The sequence below is a fragment of the Fukomys damarensis genome, unplaced genomic scaffold, assembly GCF_012274545.1.
Source record: "Fukomys damarensis isolate Sample0158 unplaced genomic scaffold, DMR_v1.0_HiC HiC_scaffold_23, whole genome shotgun sequence".
NCBI classification, from domain to species: Eukaryota; Metazoa; Chordata; class Mammalia; order Rodentia; family Bathyergidae; genus Fukomys; species Fukomys damarensis.
This window is the reverse complement of record NW_022900935.1, coordinates 32,217,643-32,239,327: the sequence shown is the minus strand read 5'-3', so window position 1 is coordinate 32,239,327 and position 21,685 is coordinate 32,217,643. Positions and strand designations below refer to the sequence as shown.

General features: G+C 53.3%; 1 protein-coding gene across 1 annotated transcript; it reads left to right on the top strand.

Annotated features, from left to right (window-relative positions):
- Positions 1 to 4,396: 4,396 nt before the first annotated feature.
- Cdcp2 (CUB domain containing protein 2) lies at positions 4,397 to 21,110 on the top strand. Its single transcript, XM_033767891.1, has 6 exons — positions 4,397 to 4,843; positions 10,478 to 10,825; positions 13,053 to 13,388; positions 14,649 to 15,002; positions 17,875 to 18,053; positions 20,600 to 21,110. Exons 1-6 carry the CDS (start codon positions 4,765 to 4,767, stop codon positions 20,924 to 20,926), a joined length of 1,623 nt encoding a protein of 540 aa, XP_033623782.1. The 5' UTR covers positions 4,397 to 4,764; the 3' UTR covers positions 20,927 to 21,110.
- Positions 21,111 to 21,685: the final 575 nt, after the last annotated feature.

Genomic DNA, 21,685 nt, shown 5'->3' with positions numbered 1-21,685 from the left:
TCGAAGGATGGGGAGGAGAGAGGCCAGAGCAGCAGGAGGCTGCCTTTGTGCCCCTCTGCCTCATGGCCCTGCGGTCCTCTTTCTGGATCCCTTTCTGTCAGGCTTCCTTGGTGATGGAAGCTGAGGGTCCAGAGCTCCAGCCCTGTAGCCAGGTGGCGTTGGGTTTGAATCTTGCTTCTGCCTCGTATTGGCTATGGGGCCCCAGGCAGTTATTTCACCCCAGCTTCTTGTCTATGCAGCAGTCAAGGCCCATAGCTCCTCTGAGCAGTATGATGAGGACGAAATGAATCAGCCAGTGCGGAATGCTGGGCAAAACACCTGGCTCAGCCCATGACCACACTAGTTACTGCTAGGTGCTGCACCTGGGGACACAGCCTTGACAGTCTGCAAAGTGCTTTCCCCTCTCAGATCACACAGTCTGTCCTCACAGCAGCCCAGTGAGGTAGATGTAGAAAATGAGGCTCTGAGAGTGGAGGGCCTTGGCCAAAGTTACACAGCATGTGGAACTAGGATCAAATTCCAGGAATTTCGAACCCAAACCATGGCTCTTTCCACTAAATGGTGGATAATAGCAGCTCCATGCCACTCTCTGCCTGACATGCAGGACAACAGGTGTCCTCTCTGTCCAGCTCTGGCTCTGGGAGCAGGCCCTTTGTGGGGGCTGGGCCTTAATTTCCTCATCTGTGACAGGAGCACAGGGTGGAGACACATTCATTGGGGAATGGGGCAGAGCCTGGGGCGAGGGTCCTCAACTCGCATTGTTCCAACCCCTCCTCACTCTTTTCCCATGAGCCCAGGAGCTGGAGGCTGAGCAGGTCACGCCCTTGGGCAGGGACCCTGGGGAAACCTGGACGTTAGTGATGTCATTCCTGGTATGTGGCCTTCACACTCCAGCCTTTGGGGATGAGAACAGGGCAGAGTGACATGGGCAGCAGGTGCACAAACCGTGGGTACTCGCATACCTGACACTCCGCTGTGACACTGGTACTGAGAACTGGATATACTCTCAATAAGGGACAGTCACTCCAAAATCTCTGTGTATATCCTGAGGGAGGAGACATACTGACAACTGGAGACGCGCTGTCTAGATCTGTGTACACAGGAGCACCGCGTGATTCCCGTGTGTGCACAGAGGTGGGTCTGTGTGCAGAGAAGCAGGCTGTGAGGGGGTAGCAGCGCAAGGTATAGCCGCATGCACAACAGCCGTCACACACAGAGACCAGGGACTTGTGCCTGATGCGTACGCGTCAAGGAAACAGCACGACAGAGGATGACACAGGGATGTGACAGAATCAGGGGCATCATTCCCCTGCCTGAGGTGGCAGGCTCACATCCTTCCAGAGGGAGCCTCTGTGTCTCCTAGCTTGGGGAGCTGCAGAGCCAGCCAGAGAGAGGAGTTGTCCTACTCTAGGACATCCCTGGAAGTCTGAGAGCTCGTCCTCAAGGCTCAGTCCACAGGAGCCAGTGCAACAGGGCATGGACAGGCACTGTCGCCCAAGGCTGACCATCCTATGGGTGGACTGGGCACACCCTGATGACCCTGGCAGGCAGCACCCTTTGCTTCTTCTCTCCCACCTCCCTACTGGCCAGGAGGGAAGCCATGCCTGGGTGCTGACTGGAGAGAGGGGCAGCCAGGCAGCAGGAGGCCCCACCCAGAGGTGACTTCAAGGAGAAATGGGTGAAGATGAAACGCACAAGAGAACCTGGCATTCACAAGAATGGAATCCAGGAAAAGGGAAAACACTGTGCTTCTGAACTTGCTACAAGGCTTCCGTGCTGCAGCCCACCCAGCCCTCTCAGCACCCATTGGCAGGTGCCATTCTCCATGCTTCGAAGATGAAGAAAAGCAGGTCCAAAGAGCTTAAGTGACTTGTTCAAGACCACACAGCTAGTAACTCTGAGTTGGGATTGGAGCTCATATGGTCTGGGTGGTAGGATCCCAGAAGACAGGACATCCTCAGAAAGCCCAGTCAGCCAGTGAGAAGGGATCCCGCAGCATGGCGTGGATCAGGACAGCACCCTTTAGGAGATGACAAGCATTTGTTTTGTTCTGTGTTTGTGATACTGATTATTAAACCCAGGGAGCACTGAGCTATGTCCCCAGTCCCCTCTTCTCACTTTGCCTAGGCTCACTCACCTGCCTAGTCTGGCCTTAAACTTGTGATCTTCCTGTCTCAGAATCTGGAGCAGCTGTGATTGCAGTCATGCCCCACTGTCCCTGGCATGACAAGTGTTTTAATAGTGACTGAAGAGTCCACCAAGGAGTGATGGAACAGAAGGAAGGGCTATCCAGGCTGAGGACACAGCCTGTGCAGAAAAATGAAGAAATATCAGGTGGCTGGGATGTGGAGCTAAAGCTGAGAAAGTCTGCTATGACCTGGGGAGGTATCTTGAAGGGACCTGAATGCCTAACGAAGGACTTTGGATTTCATCCTGAGGAGAACAGTCGCCCAGTTAGCGTTCTATAAAGATTAGAATAGAGAGTGTTTGAGGGGTGAGGAGAGGGACACACGGGCCAGCAAGGAGGCAGCTGTCACAGTGCAGGAGAAGTCATGCAGAGGCAAAGTTGGGGGTCAAGCTTAAGTGTGACCAATAGGTAGCAGGTGGGAGGAAAGGAAGTTGAGACAGGCTCCCGTATGCCCAGCTCAGTGTGCTGGCTGTGTGCAACCAGAAATAGGACACACCAGAGGGCGAGCAAGTTAAGAGTTGCCAGGCAGTGAGGTCCTCTTTGGGAACTGCTGATCTGGGGAGCCCGAGGGCCACCGTGGCAGTTCCCAGGGTTGGGGTACGATTAGAAAGTGAATGAGCAGCAGTTGTCCCAGAGAGTGGAACGTATGTTTCAGGGATGACTTGGGGATGTCAAGTCCAAGGCGTAGTCGCAAAACGAGGGCAGTCTTTTGTTATGGTGGCTCAGGAGATACCCAGTCATGGTCCTGCCCTTGTCCATGGGCACTGGGGCCAGGCACAGGTAGGCTGGACGTCCCTGGACTATGACGTCCCCGGGGCAGCTGAGAGTTGGTAGAGAAACACTGTGCTTCCTCACCTGGCCAGGTGGGGCCGTGGGGCACTATCTCCTGGAAGTGCTGCTGGGGTACCCTGCTGCTTCACCATCCTTGTCTCACATTCCTCCTAGGATCCGCTCTCAAGCAGACCGCACGGCACAGTGTCTTCTTACAGCGCAGCCCACTCAGAGCTCAGGACCTCTGATGCCAGCTTGCTCACGGTCGAGGCAGGAGTACAGTGTGGGCTTCAGTCGCCGGAGATCACTTGGGTCCCAGGACCGTGCCCAGCAGGTGCTGGGTTGGCTCTGTCTCCCCTCTCATCCACACAGCAGGAGATGAGAAAAAGCTGCCCCAGTTCAGACTGCCTGGAGTAGGTGAACCTTTCCTTCCTGCCGATCAGCTCCACAGGTAAGCCAATCCCTCAGGCTTGAGCATTCCCAATCCCCTTTGGCAGGCTCCCTCCAGGTGGCCAAGTCTGCTGGCAGCCACTGCTCCCTGGAGGCACCCTGACAAGTGGGTGGGCCGCAGGTGCCCGGTCTGTCAAACTGACCTTCTGGGCCCTCTAGGGTAGAGAGAAAGCCCACTTGTTCCAGTGCACTGAGTCAGGCTGGCTAAGAAGCCCCACCCGTGATCTCACTTCATCCACACTGCAGCCACTACCACTCCTGCTCCCCACCCAGGGCTCTGGGCTCAGAGCCTCTGAGCTTCCCCAGGACCCCATGTGCACGTTTCCTCTGATGACCCCACACCTGGCTCAGCCACCTCCCAGAGATGGAGTTTATATGTGTTAGAGCCACGCGGTGACCTGGAATCTCGGCGTTCTGGAAGATGGAGGCAAGACAATTCCAAGTTGGAGCCCAGCCTGGACAACTTAGTGTTTCAAAATAAAAAATAGAATAGAGGCCGGGCTTGCAGCTCAGTGTGAAGGCCCTGGGTTCAATCCCCAGTACTGAGGGGGCTGGGCTGAACCAGAGTCCCAGAGGAAAAGAAAGGTCACATTTCCTGTGAGACAGAGTCCTCAAGGGCACTGCTGCAGCCCCAGCTCCCAGCAGGGGGACGGACACATAGTGGCATCCAAGCAAGGCTGTGGGAGACTAAAGGAGGGAACATTCAATGCTCCAGGCCAGAATGCACCCATGGCCTCGAGCGATTATTGCATTGAGAGTTGCCCCTCCTCTGCTGTCCGCAATAACCTTCTCTCTCCCTCTGAGTGAACTCTCACATCTGGAAACAGCTTGTCCCATATGTCTCATGAATTTGAGGCTCCTGCTGCTCTCTGCAGGGTAAAGAGTGGGAAAAGCTGAAAGAGTAGGGAAAAGCCTGGGTGCTTTAGCATAAGCTACCCACCTCCTCCTATATCCCTAGAGGTGGGGCCAAACCACCTTCTGGAGAGAGGAGACCAGGACCCGAAGGAGTTACACAACTTGCCCAAGGTTACTTTTCTGGTTAGAGGCTGAACTGGGGTGGATTGGTCTGACCAGACCCTCTCTCCACCACTCAGTTTCCTTCCAGGCTGGGGCTGCTTCCCTTCCAGATACGAAGTGACCAGCGCCGATCTCAGAGCGTCAACCTGGTGTCAACCTGGTGACACCAGATCCAGCACCTCGGAGGAAGCACCTGGGGATCAACTTACTAATTCGAGGCCGATGAATTATTCACACCACCATTAGCTTGGAGGCCCTTTCAGCTCCACCTCTCTCCCCCTGTTCCAGACCCTCATATCCCAGCCCTTTGCAGCCCTGTGGGGACCCCTGGTGAGGAAATGCTGGTGGAGCTGGGGTCCCATCTGCTGCTGGCAGTGGCACTGCTGGGCGCAGGCCCCAGGGCCCATGCCATGAAAGGTAGGTGCTCCTGGGGGCCCCCAGGAACCAGGAGAGGGATGGCTGGGGAAGAACCAGGATTCAGGAGACCCGTTTAGGTGAGTGGCGGGGTTGAGGATGATTTTGTTTCTGAGGTGAGGAGAGGATATTTTTGAGCACCTGATGTCTGTTTTACATATGTCAACCAATCTTCCCAGCAGCTTCAAGGTGAATATTCATCCTCCATTTTACAGTTGAAGAAGCTGAGAGTTTAAGTAACTTGTCCAAGTAAGGCAGTTACCAAGGGTGACTCATGGCAATGGCCTGGAGAACTATTAGAAGGTCAGCAGGAAGCACTTTGTCCTCTGAGAGCCTGGTGTGCTTCCTGTGGCCAGCCAGGTGTGTCAGCCTTCCTTACTGTGGCGTTCAGTGCTCCTGGGTGCTAGATTTGCATCTACATATGATTCTGCCTCAGTCTCCCATACGCCTTGGGCATCCTGTACTCTGGTGGGGAAAATCACAACTCTGAGGATGTTTTACCCTCAGGATCTTAAGCCATGCTACCTCCTCTGCCTGAAAAGGATTCTTTCCAGGAGTTCCTAACCTGAGAACATCTGCTGTGTCCTTCAAGCTTAGGCCAAATGTCACCTCTTCCAGGATACCTTCCACACTCAGCCTCAGACCCTCCCTCACTGGGGCCCCCAGAAGTCCCCTGCTGCCCTGAGGTCCCAGCTGGCTCTGTGCTACTTGAGTTTCCAAGGGTTCTTTCTTTGTGATGCTGAGGTGATAGCATTTCACCTTCTGCAAGGGCTGTGCAGGCTTCTGCAAGTTTGGGGGAGCCCAAGGAGGAAGTGTACCTCACTGGTAGAGGTGGGACGGGCACCCACGTGTCTCAGCCCACACCTGGTGGCGGGAGGAGTGAGCATCGCTGTCTCTATTTCCAGCCGGAGCTTCAGTGGCTTGGGGTGGCCCTGGGGGTCAGCGTGGTGGACAAGTTCTCCACTTATGTAGTGGCCTGGGCCACCTGGGTGGCAGAAGTTCTTCTCTGACACACTCATGTCTTCTCCTGCTGGGGAAAGGATAAGGACAGGCACCAAACAGGTTTTCCTCCATCTGCTTGCCTCTGTGTCGTCAGGCATCGCAGCTTCCAGAGGGGAGGCAGCAGCACACCATGTCACAGGTGCATGGCAGAGGTACGCAGAGGCCACAAAGCCCTGCTATTCCCTCTCCCAATCTTCCAAATCTAACAAGACTTCCTCATCATCCTGTTCAGACTCAGCTATCACCTCCTCTGAATCTCACCCTTCCCCTAATACTGCTGTCCCCAACAAGGTTGCCCCCTGGACCCCTGACCCCCAGGCAAAGCACAACCACACTGCGTGGCTTTGTCTTGTTTGCCCCTTTGAGAGCTACCTGCGATTGGGCCTGTTTGGAGACAGCCCAGACCTGGCACAGCACACACGTATGAATGTGTCTCTCTTACGGGCATTTCTCTGTCTCCAAGTGTGTTCTTCAAGGATGCCTTTGGTAGCAAGCGACAGAAACCCAACCTGAATGAGTTTAGGTAAAAAGAAAGATGGGCTGATTCATTGGCTCTGTAGCCAGGGAGGTGGGGCTGGAGCAGAGCTGACTCAGGACCATCTCTCCTCTTCACATGGGTCTTGCCATCTGCCCAGGCAACTCTTCCAGAAGCCCCAAGCCTGGCCCGCCCAGGGTCTCACTCTGGCCAAGGGAGCAGAAAGGAAAGGAGTCCCATCCAGACATTCTCAGAGGGGCTGTGGCCTGGCCTGGGGCACGTGCCACCCCACAGGCCAGGTGCCATGATGGTGGGGGACAGGATTGCCCAGTGGAGTAAGGGGGGTACCCTGAGGAGGCAAGGGGGCGGTGTCTAAGAGAAGGGGCCTGAGGTTGCTGGAGATGGAGGAAGGGGTGCTGGTGATGAGCCAGATAAATAAATAAACAGGGTGTTAGATGGTGATGAATAATGGAGAAAAATAGCATGAGAGGGAGCAAAGAGCATTGGGTGGAGAGGTTTCCATTGTGAATAGGGTGGTCAAGGAGAAGCAAGTGCTGGTTACTTTTTCAACTTTTCATCCTGAGGAATTGCACACAGTAGAGAGAAACTGTATAATAAAAAGTTCGTGTCTCCGTCAGCCTACTCCAACGTGAACGTTCCGCCTTTCTTGATTCTTCTGTCCCACCCCATTTCCATTTCTGGGGTGTGTAGACATTTAGAGTTGAGCTCAGATATCTTTTTATTTCATCCATAAATATTTCAGGACATATCTGTAACTGGGAAAGGCATAAAACTATACAATCCCAATACCGTTATGATGATATAGTCATTCATTACTTCTACCTAATGCTCAGCTCATGTTCAGTTTTCCCCAATTATTGTCCAAAGAAATCTTTTTACAGATGATTTGTTCAAATCAGAATCCAAAAGCAGTCCACACATTGTATCAGTTGATATTTGACTCTTTTATTGTAACAATTATGTCTCTCCCTAGTGTAATTTTTTGAGGTACTGAGTTATTTATCTTATAGAATTGTCAACATATCCTCATGTTGTCATTAAAAATGTTCTGGGCCAGGGATTTAGCTCAGTGGTGCCACACCTATCTTGCAAGTGTAAGGTCCTGAGTTCGAACCCTGATACTGAGAGAAAAAAACTGTTCCTTTAGGTTGGGTGCATCTGTAGTTCCAACTACTCAGGAGGCTGAGGCAGGAAAGAGCCCAGGAACTCCAGCCTAGCCTGGACAACTTAGTGAGATTTTTTTTTTTTAGTGAGAAACTACCCCTGACTCTACTCCCCTGACACCACCACCTGCTCTAAGGGCTGGAGATAGGCTCAGTGGTAAAGTATTTGCCTAGCACATGTGAGGTCCTGGGTTTGATTCCTAGCACACACACACACAAAAAAAACCAAACAAGCAAGCAAATAAATCCCTAGCCTCTATTTCACTCTAACTTCTGCACAGATCCAGAGACTTCATTAGAATCAGGTTCCTTCAGTTTTTTCCAAGAAATCTTTGTGTGTGTGTGTGTGTGTGTGTGTGTTCCACTGTGACAATACGATTCCTCAGTGAGTGTTTTTAGTATGATCCATCCATTATAAAGTTCCCTAGTAGTAACTTTTGACTTTTTTTCCCATACTGACAATTCAACCCAGGGCCATTCTCTGAGCCTATATTTCTGACCCTTTCTGTTTTAAGGCAGGGTCTCACTTGTGAATGCTGGCCTCAATCTTGGAATCCTCCTGCCTCAGCCTTTCAGTTAACTAAGGTCTCTCTCTTTCTCTGTCTGTCTCCTTTTTTGGTGCTGGAAATCAAACTCAGGGCTTTGTGCATGCCATGCAAGTACTTTATTAACTAAGCTACTTTCCTGGCTACATTTTTTTTAAGTATAAAACGTTTCAGCCAGGCATGCTGGCACATACCTGTAATCCCAAGTATCTGGGAGGCTGAGGCAGGAGGATGACTCATGCTCACACATTTTGGTCAATCCTGGACAACATTGTGAGACCCATTTCAACACATACAATTTTATTACAGGTAGCCAGGTTGAAAAAACCTTGCAGAGAATTCTTCTGTACTCAAACTTGTAGGTTTCGCTCAGTGATTAGAGCAGACATTAAGGATGCCATCTACATCCAATGTTTCATTAAGGTTTGCAAAATTATGATTTTTTAATGCTGCAGTTGTTTTGGCAGTCTTCTATAAATAGCAGTTTTCTCTCCTCCACTATTTGGTATTTGCAAATCCAGTCCATACAGGAATGCATGGTAGATGTTTAATTTCATTCCCTTCCTACTTATCAATTTTCATAAAATGCATTAATGTTCCAGCAATTGCTAAAAGAAAACCTTTTTAATTTCTTCTGAGTTGCATTATAAATTCATGAGTTTTTATATATATATTTGATGTGTCTCAGCTCCCTGCGATCATTATTCTTTCGTGATGCTCGGATTATAGCTTCTCCAGTCTTCAGGCAGGTCCCTGTGTCCACGGACACTCACCCCGGCCTTCGACAGCTGCTTTGCCATGTTGGATGATGGCTTTCCAAGCACACTGTGTATACTGCCTGTGCCAGCCATTCTTGTAAGGGGCCCTGGATCACTTGGGCATAATAACCCTCATCAGAGGCCCAGGGCTACACAATGCTACTGAAACATCATTGCTTTTCTGTTTGTTTAGTAAACAGAGATAGGAAATATAGTTTTAAAAAATAAATCTGACATTGAAATTGATATTTTCAATTCATATTAAGGAGCACAAGAACAGCTGTTGTTTGTTTCATTTTGTTTCAGTGCTGGGTATTGAACCAGGGCCTTCACAGGAGCTGCAATATTGTGAGGCTGGGTCTCACTAAGTCACTGACTTGTCCAGCCTGGTCTTGAACTTGTGATCCTTCTGCCTCAGTCTCTCAGTGACAGATTGCGGGCATGCGCCATCATGCCTGGCTACATTTTTTATTTTATATTTGCATCTTTTATTGCTTACACTGAAAATCTTGGCGTAATATCAGCATACTTGTTTGCTTTATTTCAAGGTCTATAATATTTGTGAAATAACAGTATTTCATATTATTTCTAAAGCAAGACTACTGGATATCGTCTAAGATCTTTTTGTGGCTCACTTTTTCCCAAGGAATATATTGTACTGAGAATGTACAGTGAAAGTGCAGTATCCCAAAGTCACTTGAAGTCATTTTCCCCTGTGACAGTCACCAACTTGATACATAGTTATATTTATTTGTCTCACATTGGATACATTAATTTTTTAAATCTGTTTTATCTTTTATGTGATTACTAAGTCAAAATTACAAAACAAGCTACATTTAAAGAGGTCTAGCAGTCATGTCTATTTCCTCTCCTTTTTTTTTCCACTTTTTCCTCGGCCAGATAATTATTATTAGTTTTATTGTATTGTTTCCTCTTTATTCTCACTGAGTTGCTACACTGACAAAGTTGGCTTCAAATTGGGATCCTCCTGCCCCAACCTCCCAAGTAGCTAGTATTAGAAGTGCTTGTCAACGAGCCTGGCTTCATCATTTCTTATAAATAGAAGCAAATATATACATAAAGAACATCTCTTTTTTTTGTTTTCAGCACTGGGGATCGAACCTAGGGGTCTCATGCCTGCTAGGCAAGCACTGTAACTGAGCTACACCCCAGCCCAAGAATGTATTTTAATGCCGTAATGGAGTACATTTCACTGAGGGGAATTGTTGTTATTAATGTTTAACTTCCCAGATGCACACATCTAGGGCCTGGTAATGTTTATCTAAAGTTAGAGGCTAGCCTGTTCCATCCCTTCCTTCAGTCACTTGCTTTCTTGTTCCCCGTAGTACCTATTTCTGTTTGAATCACTCTTCACTCGTCTCACTAGAATGTCATTTCCGTGAAGGCAGGACTGCTACTCTTGTTTTGTTCCTGCTGCAATCCCAGCTCTAGGACACACTTAGCACGCGGCAGTATTTGTTGAACGAGTAAGAGAAAGAGTCACAGGTATTTGAAGCCTGCACGCGTATGCGCACAAGCCAATGTGTGGCTGCCTGGCTGTACTGGGGCCACACCTGTGTTCCCGTACGCTGTCCCAAGAACCAGCTGCAGCTGAGCCCGCCTGTGCCCAAGATCCTGGCTCCGACTCTGAGTCTCCTTCTCCCCTGCCCTAGGTGTCAAATGTGGGGGGATCCTCTCGGCACCTTCCGGGAACTTCTCCAGCCCCAACTTCCCCAGACTGTACCCCTACGACACAGAGTGCAGCTGGCTGATCGTGGTAGCCGAAGGGTCCTCGGTGCTGCTCACCTTCCACGCCTTCGAGCTGGAGTACCACGACACCTGCGGCTTTGACTTCCTGGAGATCTACAATGGCGCATCTGGGGACAAGGGCAGCCTGCTGGGCAGGTTCTGTGGCCAGGTGCCCCCGCCACCCTTCACCTCCTCGTGGCACGTCGTGTCTGTCATCTTCCACTCCGACAAGCACGTGGCCAGCCGTGGCTTTTCTGCAGGCTACCAGAAAGGTCGGCTGTTTGTTGGCGGGGGAGTCTGCCCTGGGGGAGGTGGGGAGGTTGCTCTGTGGCCTGCATGACCCTGGCCTCCTCGCATCCCCGACCTTGTGACCTTGTCGTCCGCTGGTCATGGGCTCCCGCCTTCACAGCAGGGCAGCAGGCCTCTCTCCTCTCTCCCAGAGGCCCCAGTAGAGCCCTGTGCTCGGGAGTGAGGCCTGTGGGGCTCTTGTATCCTGTCCTACTTGTCCCTGTCATGGTGTCAGTCTGCAGCAGCACCACTGCTGCTCCTTCTGCTGGTGACCCTTTGTGGGTCCCGCTCCTGCACCCAGGGCCCCGGGGCTGTGACATCTGAGGGTCTGTGTACAGCTGCTGATTCCCTTCCTCCCTGTCCCTGAACTCAGGTGTTGTCCCCAGCCCCTGGTTCCCTCAAGCAGGCTCGTCCCCTGCCCCCTCTCCTGCTTCTCCTTCCCTTCCCACTGGCTCCTCCTCCTGTCCTCAGCTTCCCTGCACAGACAAACCCCTCCCTGCTCCCAGGGCGGAGGTCACGGGCCTAGCCCCTCAGCCCAGGCAGTGGGCAACCCGGAGCTGCTGGTGCACAGGGCTCGCAGGGGCCCCCTGGGACTCGGGGAGGGGACATCCAGTCTCTGCCACATTAATCAGAGTTTTGGAATTTTAGGTCCTTTGAATTGTAGAATGGCAAGATATCAAAGTCAAAATGCCATAGCCCAACATTTTCATAACCAGGAATACCCTTCTGTCACATGGACCGTATGCTAATTCCCAGCAGATCAAAGAGATAGAGGCAGTGCTTTAGTGATGTACATTTATTTTATAAATGTATTTATTTATGATAAGCCAATCATTGAAAGCACATTGATGTTCAGGTCAGGGATTTAGCTCAGTGGCAGTGTGCCTGCCTTGCAAGTGCAAGGTTCTAAGTCCAGTACCTGGTACCCCCGCCAAAGACAGCACATTGATTTTGATGACCCCATGCAGCTAAAGTTTTACATATGACGCATGACTTGTAGGTACGATCTTGTGCATGTGGTGCTGAGGTTCAAACCCGGGGCACTCTGCCACTGTGGTTATTCCCAGCCCCTTTTACTACTTTTATGGGGGCAGTCTTGCTCTATGCCCAGGAGGTGCTTGACTTTTCAATCTTCCTGCCTCAGCTCCCAAAGTGCCGGAGTTGTAGCTGTGTGCCTCTGTGCCCAGCTGGCTGCCATCTTGTATTTAGATAGCTGGAAATACAGCCGAAGAATGGAATTCATGCCAGTGCCAGCCGATGCCCTGGGGAACCGAGGAGCCCAGAGCCGGCTTGGGAGCCTGTGCTAGTTGTTAGTGTGGAGCAGGCTTCACCTGCCCTCTCACCTCACAGACAACGAACCTGAGGCCCAAGGCCTAGCCTTGGCACTGGGACAAGAAGCCAGGTGCTTAGAGGCCCAGTGCTGAGCTCAGGTCCCAGACTCTGGGTGTCACTGCCACCTGCCAAGCTGGGCTCCCCACATTCACAGAGTCAGATCTTTGGGGATGGGGCTGAGTGTCTCCTATGACTTTTACTATTCTGATGGGGCTCAGAAAGGCTGAGTTACTTGCCTGGGGCCACATGGCTGACAAAAGGCAGAGCACAGAGGCTACTTTCTTCAGACTTCAAACAGCATCCCTGATTCAGGCACCTCAACCTCTGGGCCCCGCTGTTGTGATGGGAGTGGACAGTGCCAGCGTTAAACTCAAGGGTTAGTCTTCCTGGGTTCGAATCCTGCTCACCAGCTGGAGACATACTCTCGGGGGCCCTGTGTGTGTCCCTTGGGCCTTGTGTTTCCCTGTTGTCCTCCACATCCTTTTGCTGAGCCTTTGGTCTAAAGTCCCAGCAGGTCCCTGCACCCCAGCAGCCCTCACACCCCGTTCCAGCTTCACACTCGTCTCCCAGGCTCCCTCACTTCACTCCAGTCCTTGTCTCAGGGGTGCCTGTGCAAACCCAACACAGACAAGTGAGTTATTTAATTCTACCTTGTTTTTCTCGCTGTAGAATGGGGAGACTGCAGCACCCCCTGGTGGGTTAGGGTGCACTTTGCAAAGGTGCCTGGCATCCGTGTCTGCCCTGCCCCACGGGCTCTGTGGGTGGTGATAAGGATCCCGTGACATCCCCATGGGAGCACATTTGGGGTGTCTGTTGTGGGGTGGGGGATCGGAGCCTTGGGAGAGAGGGAAAGTGCAGTAAGACAGGGCTCCCTTGCAGATGTGTGTGGCGGTGTCCTGACCGGCCTGTCGGGGGTCCTCACCAGCCCTGAGTACCCCAACAACTACCCCAACGATGTGGAGTGCCGCTGGGTGATCCGGGCCATTGGGCCTGCCACTGTGAAGCTGGTGTTCGTGGACTTCCAGGTGGAGGCCAGTGAGCAGTGCACCTATGACTATGTGGCTGTGCTTGGAGGGCCTGGGCCAGCCCACGGGCAGCACTACTGTGGCGCCACCAGGCCCCCGACCCTCGTGTCGCTGGGCCGGGAGCTGCAGGTGGTCTTTAAGTCCGACTTCAACATCGGAGGCCGGGGCTTTAAGGCCCACTACTTCTCAGGTAGGAGGGTCACCCCAGGCCCCATGCCTCCCTGTTCTGCTGGTAGAGACACAATCTTGTCCCCTCAGGGCCCGGGGCTGTGTCCCTGTCTTCTGGGGTGTGCTAGCACTCTTGGCACCCAAGGCCAGGGTCTTCTCCATTCAGTGAGACAGAATCAGGGCGTTTCTCACCTCCTCAGGGAAGTCTTCACACTGCGCTCTAACACTCATCATTTCTGTGGTTTGTACGTCGGTCTTCCCTGCCGGACTGTGAGTTCCTGATGGGGTTCTCCTGATCTAGCATGGAGGAAGTAGAAGGAGTGAATGAACCTTCAGAGCGTTCCCAGTCCAGTGGGGAGATAGATGAGGAGAGGATGAGCCATGGTGATGTGTGTTAGTAGTAAGAATCATGGGAGACTTCCCGGAGGAGGAGAGACTGGAGTGGTGCCATGGAGGAGTTAGCCAGAGGCAGGAGGAAGAGAGTGGCATTCCTAGAAGGAGGAAGGCCATGTGCAGGGCATGGAGATAGAGTTTGGGCTGTGCTTGCAGCACCAGGAAGTGGTGGCAAGGATGGAATAAAAGAAGTGGTTTGGTCAGATCTCTGTTTCTGTGGCAAAATACCTCAGTTAAACAACTTACATAAAGCAGAAGGGTTCTTCTGGCTCATGGTTCAGAGGTTCAGTCTGTGGTAGGTTGAACATGGCCTTTGGCCTCTGTTGAAGCAGAACATAATGGTGGAGCATGTGGTGGGGCAAAGCTGCTTACCTCATGGCAGTCAGGAAGCAAAAGAGAGAGTCAGGAAGGGACTGGCGTCCCAATGTGCCCTTCAAGGGCCCTGATGACCTGACTTCTTCTCACTGGGCCCCACCTTATAAAGACTTCAGCACCTCCCTGCAGTCCAGCTGGAGACCAAGCCTTTATCAGACGGGCCTTGGGGAATGAACACTTGCCTGGCCACAGGGTGGGGCAGTGCAGAAAGGCCAGGTCTCAACAGCCTGTCTGTCCAGCCAGTGGCATGACTTAGGTGTTACTAGTGTGGAATCAGGTATTACCGTGGAGGTCCTAACAGGATCAGTGCTCTCAAAGAGGACTGCCGTCAGAACGAGAGTTTCAGCTTTTGACTAATTTCAATTTACAGCAAGCTTTGGGATCAACTATGTGGTCTGTGGGCACCTGCCAGAGTGGCTGGGGGACCCTGCAGTACCCCTGGCCTGAGCGGTCTCTGCAGAGGGGAAATTCTCCCTCCTCCCTGTTGTTCCTCCTCTCTCCTTCCCTTACCCAGGAGAATGCCAGGAGGTTTACGTGGCTGTGCGGGGCAACTTCTCCAGCCCACAGTACCCCAGCTCCTACCCCAACAATATCCGGTGCCACTGGACCATCCGCCTGCCTCCTGGTTACCGGGTCAAGGTGTTCTTCCTGGACCTGGACCTGGAGGAGCCCAACAGCCTGACCAGGACCTGTGATTTTGACCATCTGGCAGCTTTCGATGGGGCCAGTGAGGAGGCACCCCTTCTGGGCAGTTGGTGTGGCCGACACTCACCACTGCCCGTCATCTCGAGCTACAACCAGCTCCTGCTGGTGCTGCACACAGATCGCAGCACCACTGGCAGGGGCTTCTCAGTGGCCTACATTGGAGGTGAGCTGGGGCCGCCTCATCCCACCCGTTGTCCCCGTACCCAGGCATCCTCCAGTCCCTTCTCAGTTGACCCCCAACTGCCATCTCCTGGGACCTTTGCTACCATGCCAGCATGGGCCTTGCTGCTTCTCACTATTGTAGGACCCTCCTTCTCTTGGCACCTAACTCCTCCCACCTGGCCCCTTCTCTCCTACGGTGACTGATCTCCGAAGCCCAGGGATAACACACAAGGCATGGCAAAACTATGGAAACAGTCGGTCGGGCCATGGAAGAGCCTAGCAGCCTAGCGTGTGTTGTTCTGAAATACTGATAGGACAAATGGCACTTGTTTCTCCCTACACAAGAAGTCTGGAGCTAGCCAGCTACTGTATTGGCTCGAGGACACACTATCCCAATAGCATCTCTGGAATATTCGGTCTCACAGTTGCAATGTGGCTGCCACAACTCCAGGCATCATGTCGGTGGTCAAGGCTGGAAGAGGGTCGGGGAGGAGCTGTCCCTTCACCAGGAAAGCAAAGGCATGTCCAGGAGCTCTCGCCAGATGTTTTCCTGTGTCTCCTTGCTCTGAACTCAGTTAGATGACAATGCCTAGTGCAGAGGAGGCTGGGGAGGCTGGGACAAGGCCTTCTGGCCTTAGTGGTGTTGGTCAGTCAGGAGCTGTGGCCACACTTCTCCCCTTCTCCCACTCTTCCCAGGCCATGGACCCCACACACCTGTGTCTGGGCCCATTGTGCCCTCGGCCTGGCCACACCAAGGCCCTCATGGTGGAGATAGGGAAATGGAGGTGGTGAGAGGGAAACGACTTCCCCGCAGTCACACGGGCAGCCAGGTGCACAGCTGGGCCTATAACTCATTCCCCTGCCTTCTGTGTGCCTGAGTAGGACTTGAGGAGGGCGCCTGTGCTGAGCTTGAGCAGAACGGGGCCACACCCAGAGGTGGTGGTTTACTGACCAAGCTAGGAGGCGTGTTTGTAAAAAGGGTTGATGAAGCTGGATGTGGTGGTGCACACCTGTGATCCCAGCACTCTGGGAAGCTGAGGCAGGAGGATCACAAATTTAAGTTCAGCCTGGACAGTTTGACAAATTAATAAGACCCTGTCTCAAATGAATGAGTGAATGAGAGCTGGGATATAGATCAGTCTCTGATTCAATGCCCCGTACCCAAAAAGGGGGTGGGGTTGTTGATGAATATCCTTAGTCAGAAGGTGACAGAGATGAATGAGGTAGCACAGGTCACAGGGCCTGGCCCTGAGCATCTCTGTCCCTCACATGTCACAGGCCTGTCCCACACACATACTGGTCCTCCTTCCCTGCCCGGAAGGATGGAGGTGTTGAGGGTCCCAGTAATGAAGGAAAGAGAGCTGTGGTTAGCTGGAGGCCGAGAAGCAACCGGGCAGACCCCAGCCCTCTGAGCTTCGGTGGGCTCTGTCCCTACAGGAGGAGAGATAGCAGCAGCTCTGTCAGCACTGTCCCCTCTTCCAGTTCTGCATGGACAGGGGGACTTGGACAGCCGGGTGCTGGCGGGCTGTGTCGCGGTGGGCCAGCCTGTTCCTTTCTCTCTCCAGGTCTCAATTTTCCACCTGTAAAATGAGAAAAGGCACCCAGGGTCCTTAAAGTCCTTGTCACTGCTGGTCTTCTGGACAGGCCTGACTCCTCTCGGCTCAGTGTGACCCAGGGCCAGCCTGTCCCCGTACAGCGCAGCAGACACCGAGGGCAGGCAGGCAGGCTCTGGTCCTGGCTCATCCCAGGGCCTCATGCAGGAGCCCCCGCCCAGAGCCACCCCTCCCCAGGGTCACCCAGGCCACTCCCTCCAGGCCAAGCTCCAGATGGGGCCCAGGCTGCTGGCTGCCTCCCCACTGGGAGGGCAGCACGGCGTCCGTCAGGGGTGACACACAGTTCAGCCCTGAGGAGATCATCGCGGGAGACTTCAGCCCATAAATCCCCAGCTACCCAGACACCAGAGCTGAAATATGTCTGAGGCATTTCCCGGAGAGGGGATGAAAGGTCCAGGCCTCTGCTGCCAGGTCTCTCTGCTTCCTCCCACCATCCACATCCGCCTGTGTGCCCCTGTGTGCGAACACACACTCACACGCACTTGCACTCTCTCACTCACACAGACCCAGACACTCAGAGTCAGACCCACACACTGTCCTGGCTTCCAAATGGTGCGTGAGACCATGAATTCGGGGGCCCCAGAGGCCCAAAGGCCGACACCTCAGTTCAGTCCCTGCCAACAAATTCACCCCTCAGAGCTTCGTCTATGAAACTAAAATGGGGTAACTGGCATCCTCCCTGTGGGGTCATCGCAGGCAAGGAAGTGGGTTCCCTCCCCGTCCTCTTTAGACCTCCTCCTTGTTCCACCCCCCCCATGCTGGTCTTCTGTCGTCTGTCTTTCCTGCAGAACCCTCTACACTTATGTGTCCTCTCTGCCACTAGAATGTGAGCTCCACCAAGGCAGGGATTGGGGCTGGGTTGTTTTGTTTGTCTTTCATTTCTGTATCTCTTGTCCTTAGCATAGTGGCCTGCGCATAGTATTACATGACCAAACAAATGTTTGATTGAATGAATTGCCTGGCATATGGCAAGGTGATTAGCAAATAGTAGCTTTATTTTGATTAAGTATTTTCATTTGTTCACTCCATTCATTCATTCAACATTCATTGGGCTCAGAGGATGCTGAGAGAATCAGATACAGTGTCTGCCCACAGGAGCTCACAATCCCACGGGGTTAACAGCTTAACACATGTAAAATATCCTGCACTGTGCCTTGCCACTCTGGCCTGTTTCCCCATTTGCTGCCCTTTGGGAGGCATGGGGAGGTGGGGGCCAGTCTTCTGCCCCTGCAGCATCTAGCTCCTCCCTCTCATTCCCAGTGGTGCCCATGAACGTGAGCTGCTCCCGCACAGACTTCCAGATCCTGATTGCTGCGCAGGTGCTGGCCCCGCTGGAGCGGACCAAGGTCTACCTGGGCAGTCGGAACTGTGCTGCTCAGGAAGTCGGCAGCAACTTCCGGATCCAGGCCCGCTTTGACACCTGCGGCACTGAGTCTCAGGTAGGGGCCCAGAGGGTGGCGAGGGTGGCAGGTACAAGGGAGGGTCCTAAACCCTGCCATTCCTGGGCTTCCGCCTAAGCTGGGTGCAGAGCTCAGCCCTTTTTGGCTTCATTGACCTCAGCAGCCCTTGCTCAGTGTAGATGCAGTAAGTAAAGAACTCAGGAGAGATGAAGAGAGGGTGGACAGTCAGCCACAGCCTGCCGCCTCCTTGCGAACCTCTCAGAGGCCCTAGAGGTGAACACCACAAAGTTCCTTGCTGTTCCCCCCTTCTCCCTCAGAGCCCCCCAGAGCACCCAGGTCCTCACCCCTTTAATATACAAGCATCAGAGTCCTGCACATCTCTGTCTGCCCTGTCCAACCTGGGGATCCAAATCCACCCAGGCTCTGTAAATAAAAGGGCCTTTCAATCACAGGCACCACCTTCTGCCCTGGGCTGCAAGGATTTGTGCCAAGTTGTTCTACCATCCTTGGGTTTCAAAGGCCGTGAACTCAGGCTTGGGGTCCTCAGAGTCCCTGGGCAGGGGCCCAAGCACCCTGGATGTTTGCACTCTGACGAATGGGCCTGGAGAGGCGGGGGAGAGGACAGTGGGCTCTGCTGGAGAGACTCCTGGCCTCGGAATCCAGGCGTCTGCAGCCCAGCTAGCAGACACCGTGTGCTCTCCAGCAACCCCACCCCACCCGCCGCATTAGCCAGATGTGTGCCGCTGGCCCTGCAGGCTGCCCTGCTGCCCCCAGCCTCCCAGCACCCATCCTTGGACCTAAGAGGAGGTGGGGATGGGGGTGGTCTGTGCTGGCTGCCAAGACCTCCTGTCTTCACCCCTGCTCCACCCTGGAGTCTTTGGGACAGAACCACATTCCTCAGAGTCATGGGATGAGGGAGACAAAGAGTTCCTGAAGCAGGGAATCATGAGCTCCTCTAACCAAAGGCTGATGGCCACCAGTCTCCAAGTCACAGAACCACTGCCAGAGGTCAGAACCACAGAACCATAGAATCGTGGCGTCAGTCACTTGGAGATACAAAACCTGAGAGCTGTGGACTCGTAGATGCCTAGTGTAACCCTTATCGACCCTAGACCAGGAGATCCAGTCTCTGCATGGAGTTGCTCTCAAGAGGCTCAAGGCCAAGAGCAGTACAAATTCAACAGCAACCTTCTACACCTCCCTCTGAACCCTTCAGAGACTTGACTTCCTCACCCTCAGTGCCTCATCTTGGGGGCTTCCTTTCCTTCCCAGATTCTGGCTCATCAAAACTGCATGCTCTCTGTGCCCACCCTCGAGAGTCTTTCTCTCCTTTATTGTGCAGACTGATTTCAGTCCTCTTACTGGATCCCTTTCTGCTCTCAGTTCTGATGTGCTTTGCCCGGTGTCCCCAAATGCAGGCACAAATCCCCTTCAGAGGGTGGCAAGGGAGCCAGGCTGAGGCACAGAGGCAGAAGGCTCCCTTGAGGGGCTCAGAGCCTGAGACCCCAAAGCCACAGGGCCTGTGAAATTCCTGATTGTGATCCCCTCGGCCCTTCCCAAGGGGACCACCCAGGAGCGGGTGGTGGGCACTTCTTACTGAGGGTCGCTCCCTCTGACGTGGACAGCTTTGATTTTTAGAAGCCCATCCCAGAAGCAGTGCCCACCAGATGGGGCAGGTTGGGCAGCCTGAAGCGTGTAATGGCTGCTGCAGCTTTGGCGTGGGTGGGAGTAGCCCTATGTCCCCGCTGCTCTGCCCACCATGATGCTGCCTGGCCCTACTCAGGGCACTCTGACCCCGCTCCCTTTGCCTGTGGGGCAGGAGGGCTGCAGTTTTAGCCCTTTATGCACACGGCTCTCCGATGGTTCTTCCAACCCTAGGGTGGTGTCCCTGGGTGAGGAGTGGCTCAATGGCCAGGACGCCTGCTGCATATGGGACTGGGAGAAAAGATCCTGGGAAGAGGGCCGCTGAACACGAGGGGCGAAGCTGCTGAGAGGAAGGAGACTTGCTGCTGGACCTCACTGCGGGCAAATCACTGGCCTCAGTAGTCACAGCCACACATTTGCCGAGGGTGGGACTGGCTAGGTGCTCTTTGGTCTGAGGGAAGCGAGCTGGGTGAGAGCACAGCAAAGAGGTGGGCAGGTCTGGGGGAGAAAGTGGTCTCTGTCACCCAACTGCTGTGTGGTCTCAGGCAGGGAGGTTTCATCTCTGGGCCTCAGTTTCCTCGTGTGTACAATGGGCATATTAATAGTACTCATAAGCACGTCATTGTGAGAATTAAAGGAGACTGCACTTAAAATACAGAGCTTGGAACACGGGAAGTGAGCCCCCGATGTTGATGTTAGCTGTTATTATTGTTACCACCAACTTTCATCAACCCTGCCTCCTTGAAGCCAGGGTAGACAGTGGCTGGTGACTCTGACATGGTCCTCCAGAGAGTGCCCCTTTGTAGAGAGGACAGTGAGACTCAGAGCGCAGCTGGAGTCAGGGCCTGAGCTAGAGCTGGAAGCTAGGACTACACAGATCTAGGGCCACAGGGGCAGTCCACGCCCTGTCAGATGTGAGCGAGTGCCCCATGACCCCGCAGAGAAGAAACAACACCTCGGTGATCGTCAGCGTGCTGTACATCGACTTCTCGGCAGCCGGGCGGGAGGACATCCATGAGTACGAGGTCCGCTGCAAGCCGCGGCGCAAGGAGGCTTCTGTCCATCTGCTGTCCGGCTCCAACTGGCTCGGGCCCTATGCTGCCACTGCCGAGCACCTTCAGGAGGCGCCATCTAGGGATGAGGTGGAGGCACTGGAGGGCCCAGTGACGGTGGTGGCCCAGGACACCAGTGACATCGTCTTCCTGGGCCTCTGCATCCTGGCTGGAGTCCTCATGCTCGTTGCCATTGTGGTCCTGATGCTGCTGTAATCAGGCAGGGTAGGAAGCTGGCATCTGGCCTCCCCTGGGAGGTGATGTGGGCACAGCAGCAGAGGTGGGATGGTTCCTCATTGGTGGCCTCGGATAAGCAAGCCAAGTTCCCCTTTGAGCCTCCATCTCCTAGGCTCCCTGCTCCGTCTCTCCCAGGGCTGGTGTGAGGCTCAGAAGAGAATAAAAGGACAAAAGCTTTGTAAACCATGGTGTGCCGTGATTGCTGTCATTATCACCTGTACAGAAAATCTATCTCAGAAGAGAACTCTCCCCAAAGCATTACTGGTCAGCTTGCATATTTGTGCTCACTGCTGGTCAGGTGTGTGTGCAACTGCCGCATTTTGTACTGTGTGTCAGCACTTCACCATTTCAGGGTACAAATAAGAGCTTTTTTTGGGGGGGTACTGGGGATCAAACTCAGGACCTTGCGCTTTTGAGGCAGGGGTGATGCCAATGATCTAAATCCCCAGTTCAAGAGCACTTCTTATCTTTTGAGTTGTTGCTCTCCCAAATCTTCAGGAACAGGAAGGCCAGTATCTTTCCAGGGCCTCCACCATGCTGGACTCGTTGGGTGCCCTGAGGACCCCATAGAAAGCAGGCCAGCTCTGCCTTCAAACTAGAAACAGGCAAAGGGTGTCGATGTCCACAGAGTGCTGTCATTTTAGCCCCCTGCCACACGGTGTCGCTGTTGAAAAATAACTTCTGTGCAGCCTGGCGAATGCCCCTCCAGGATGCCTTACTCTGTCAGATTCCTATAGC

Excerpts from the sequence above, each read along its gene's own strand:
- Cdcp2 (XM_033767891.1), top strand. The coding sequence starts at position 4,765 with ATGCTGGTGGAGCTGGGGTCCCATCTGCTGCTGGCAGTGGCACTGCTG. Across the intron at positions 4,844-10,477 it reads CAGGGCCCATGCCATGAAAG|GTGTCAAATGTGGGGGGATC; the intron begins GTAGGTGCTCCT and ends CCCCTGCCCTAG. Across the intron at positions 13,389-14,648 it reads TAAGGCCCACTACTTCTCAG|GAGAATGCCAGGAGGTTTAC; the intron begins GTAGGAGGGTCA and ends TCCCTTACCCAG.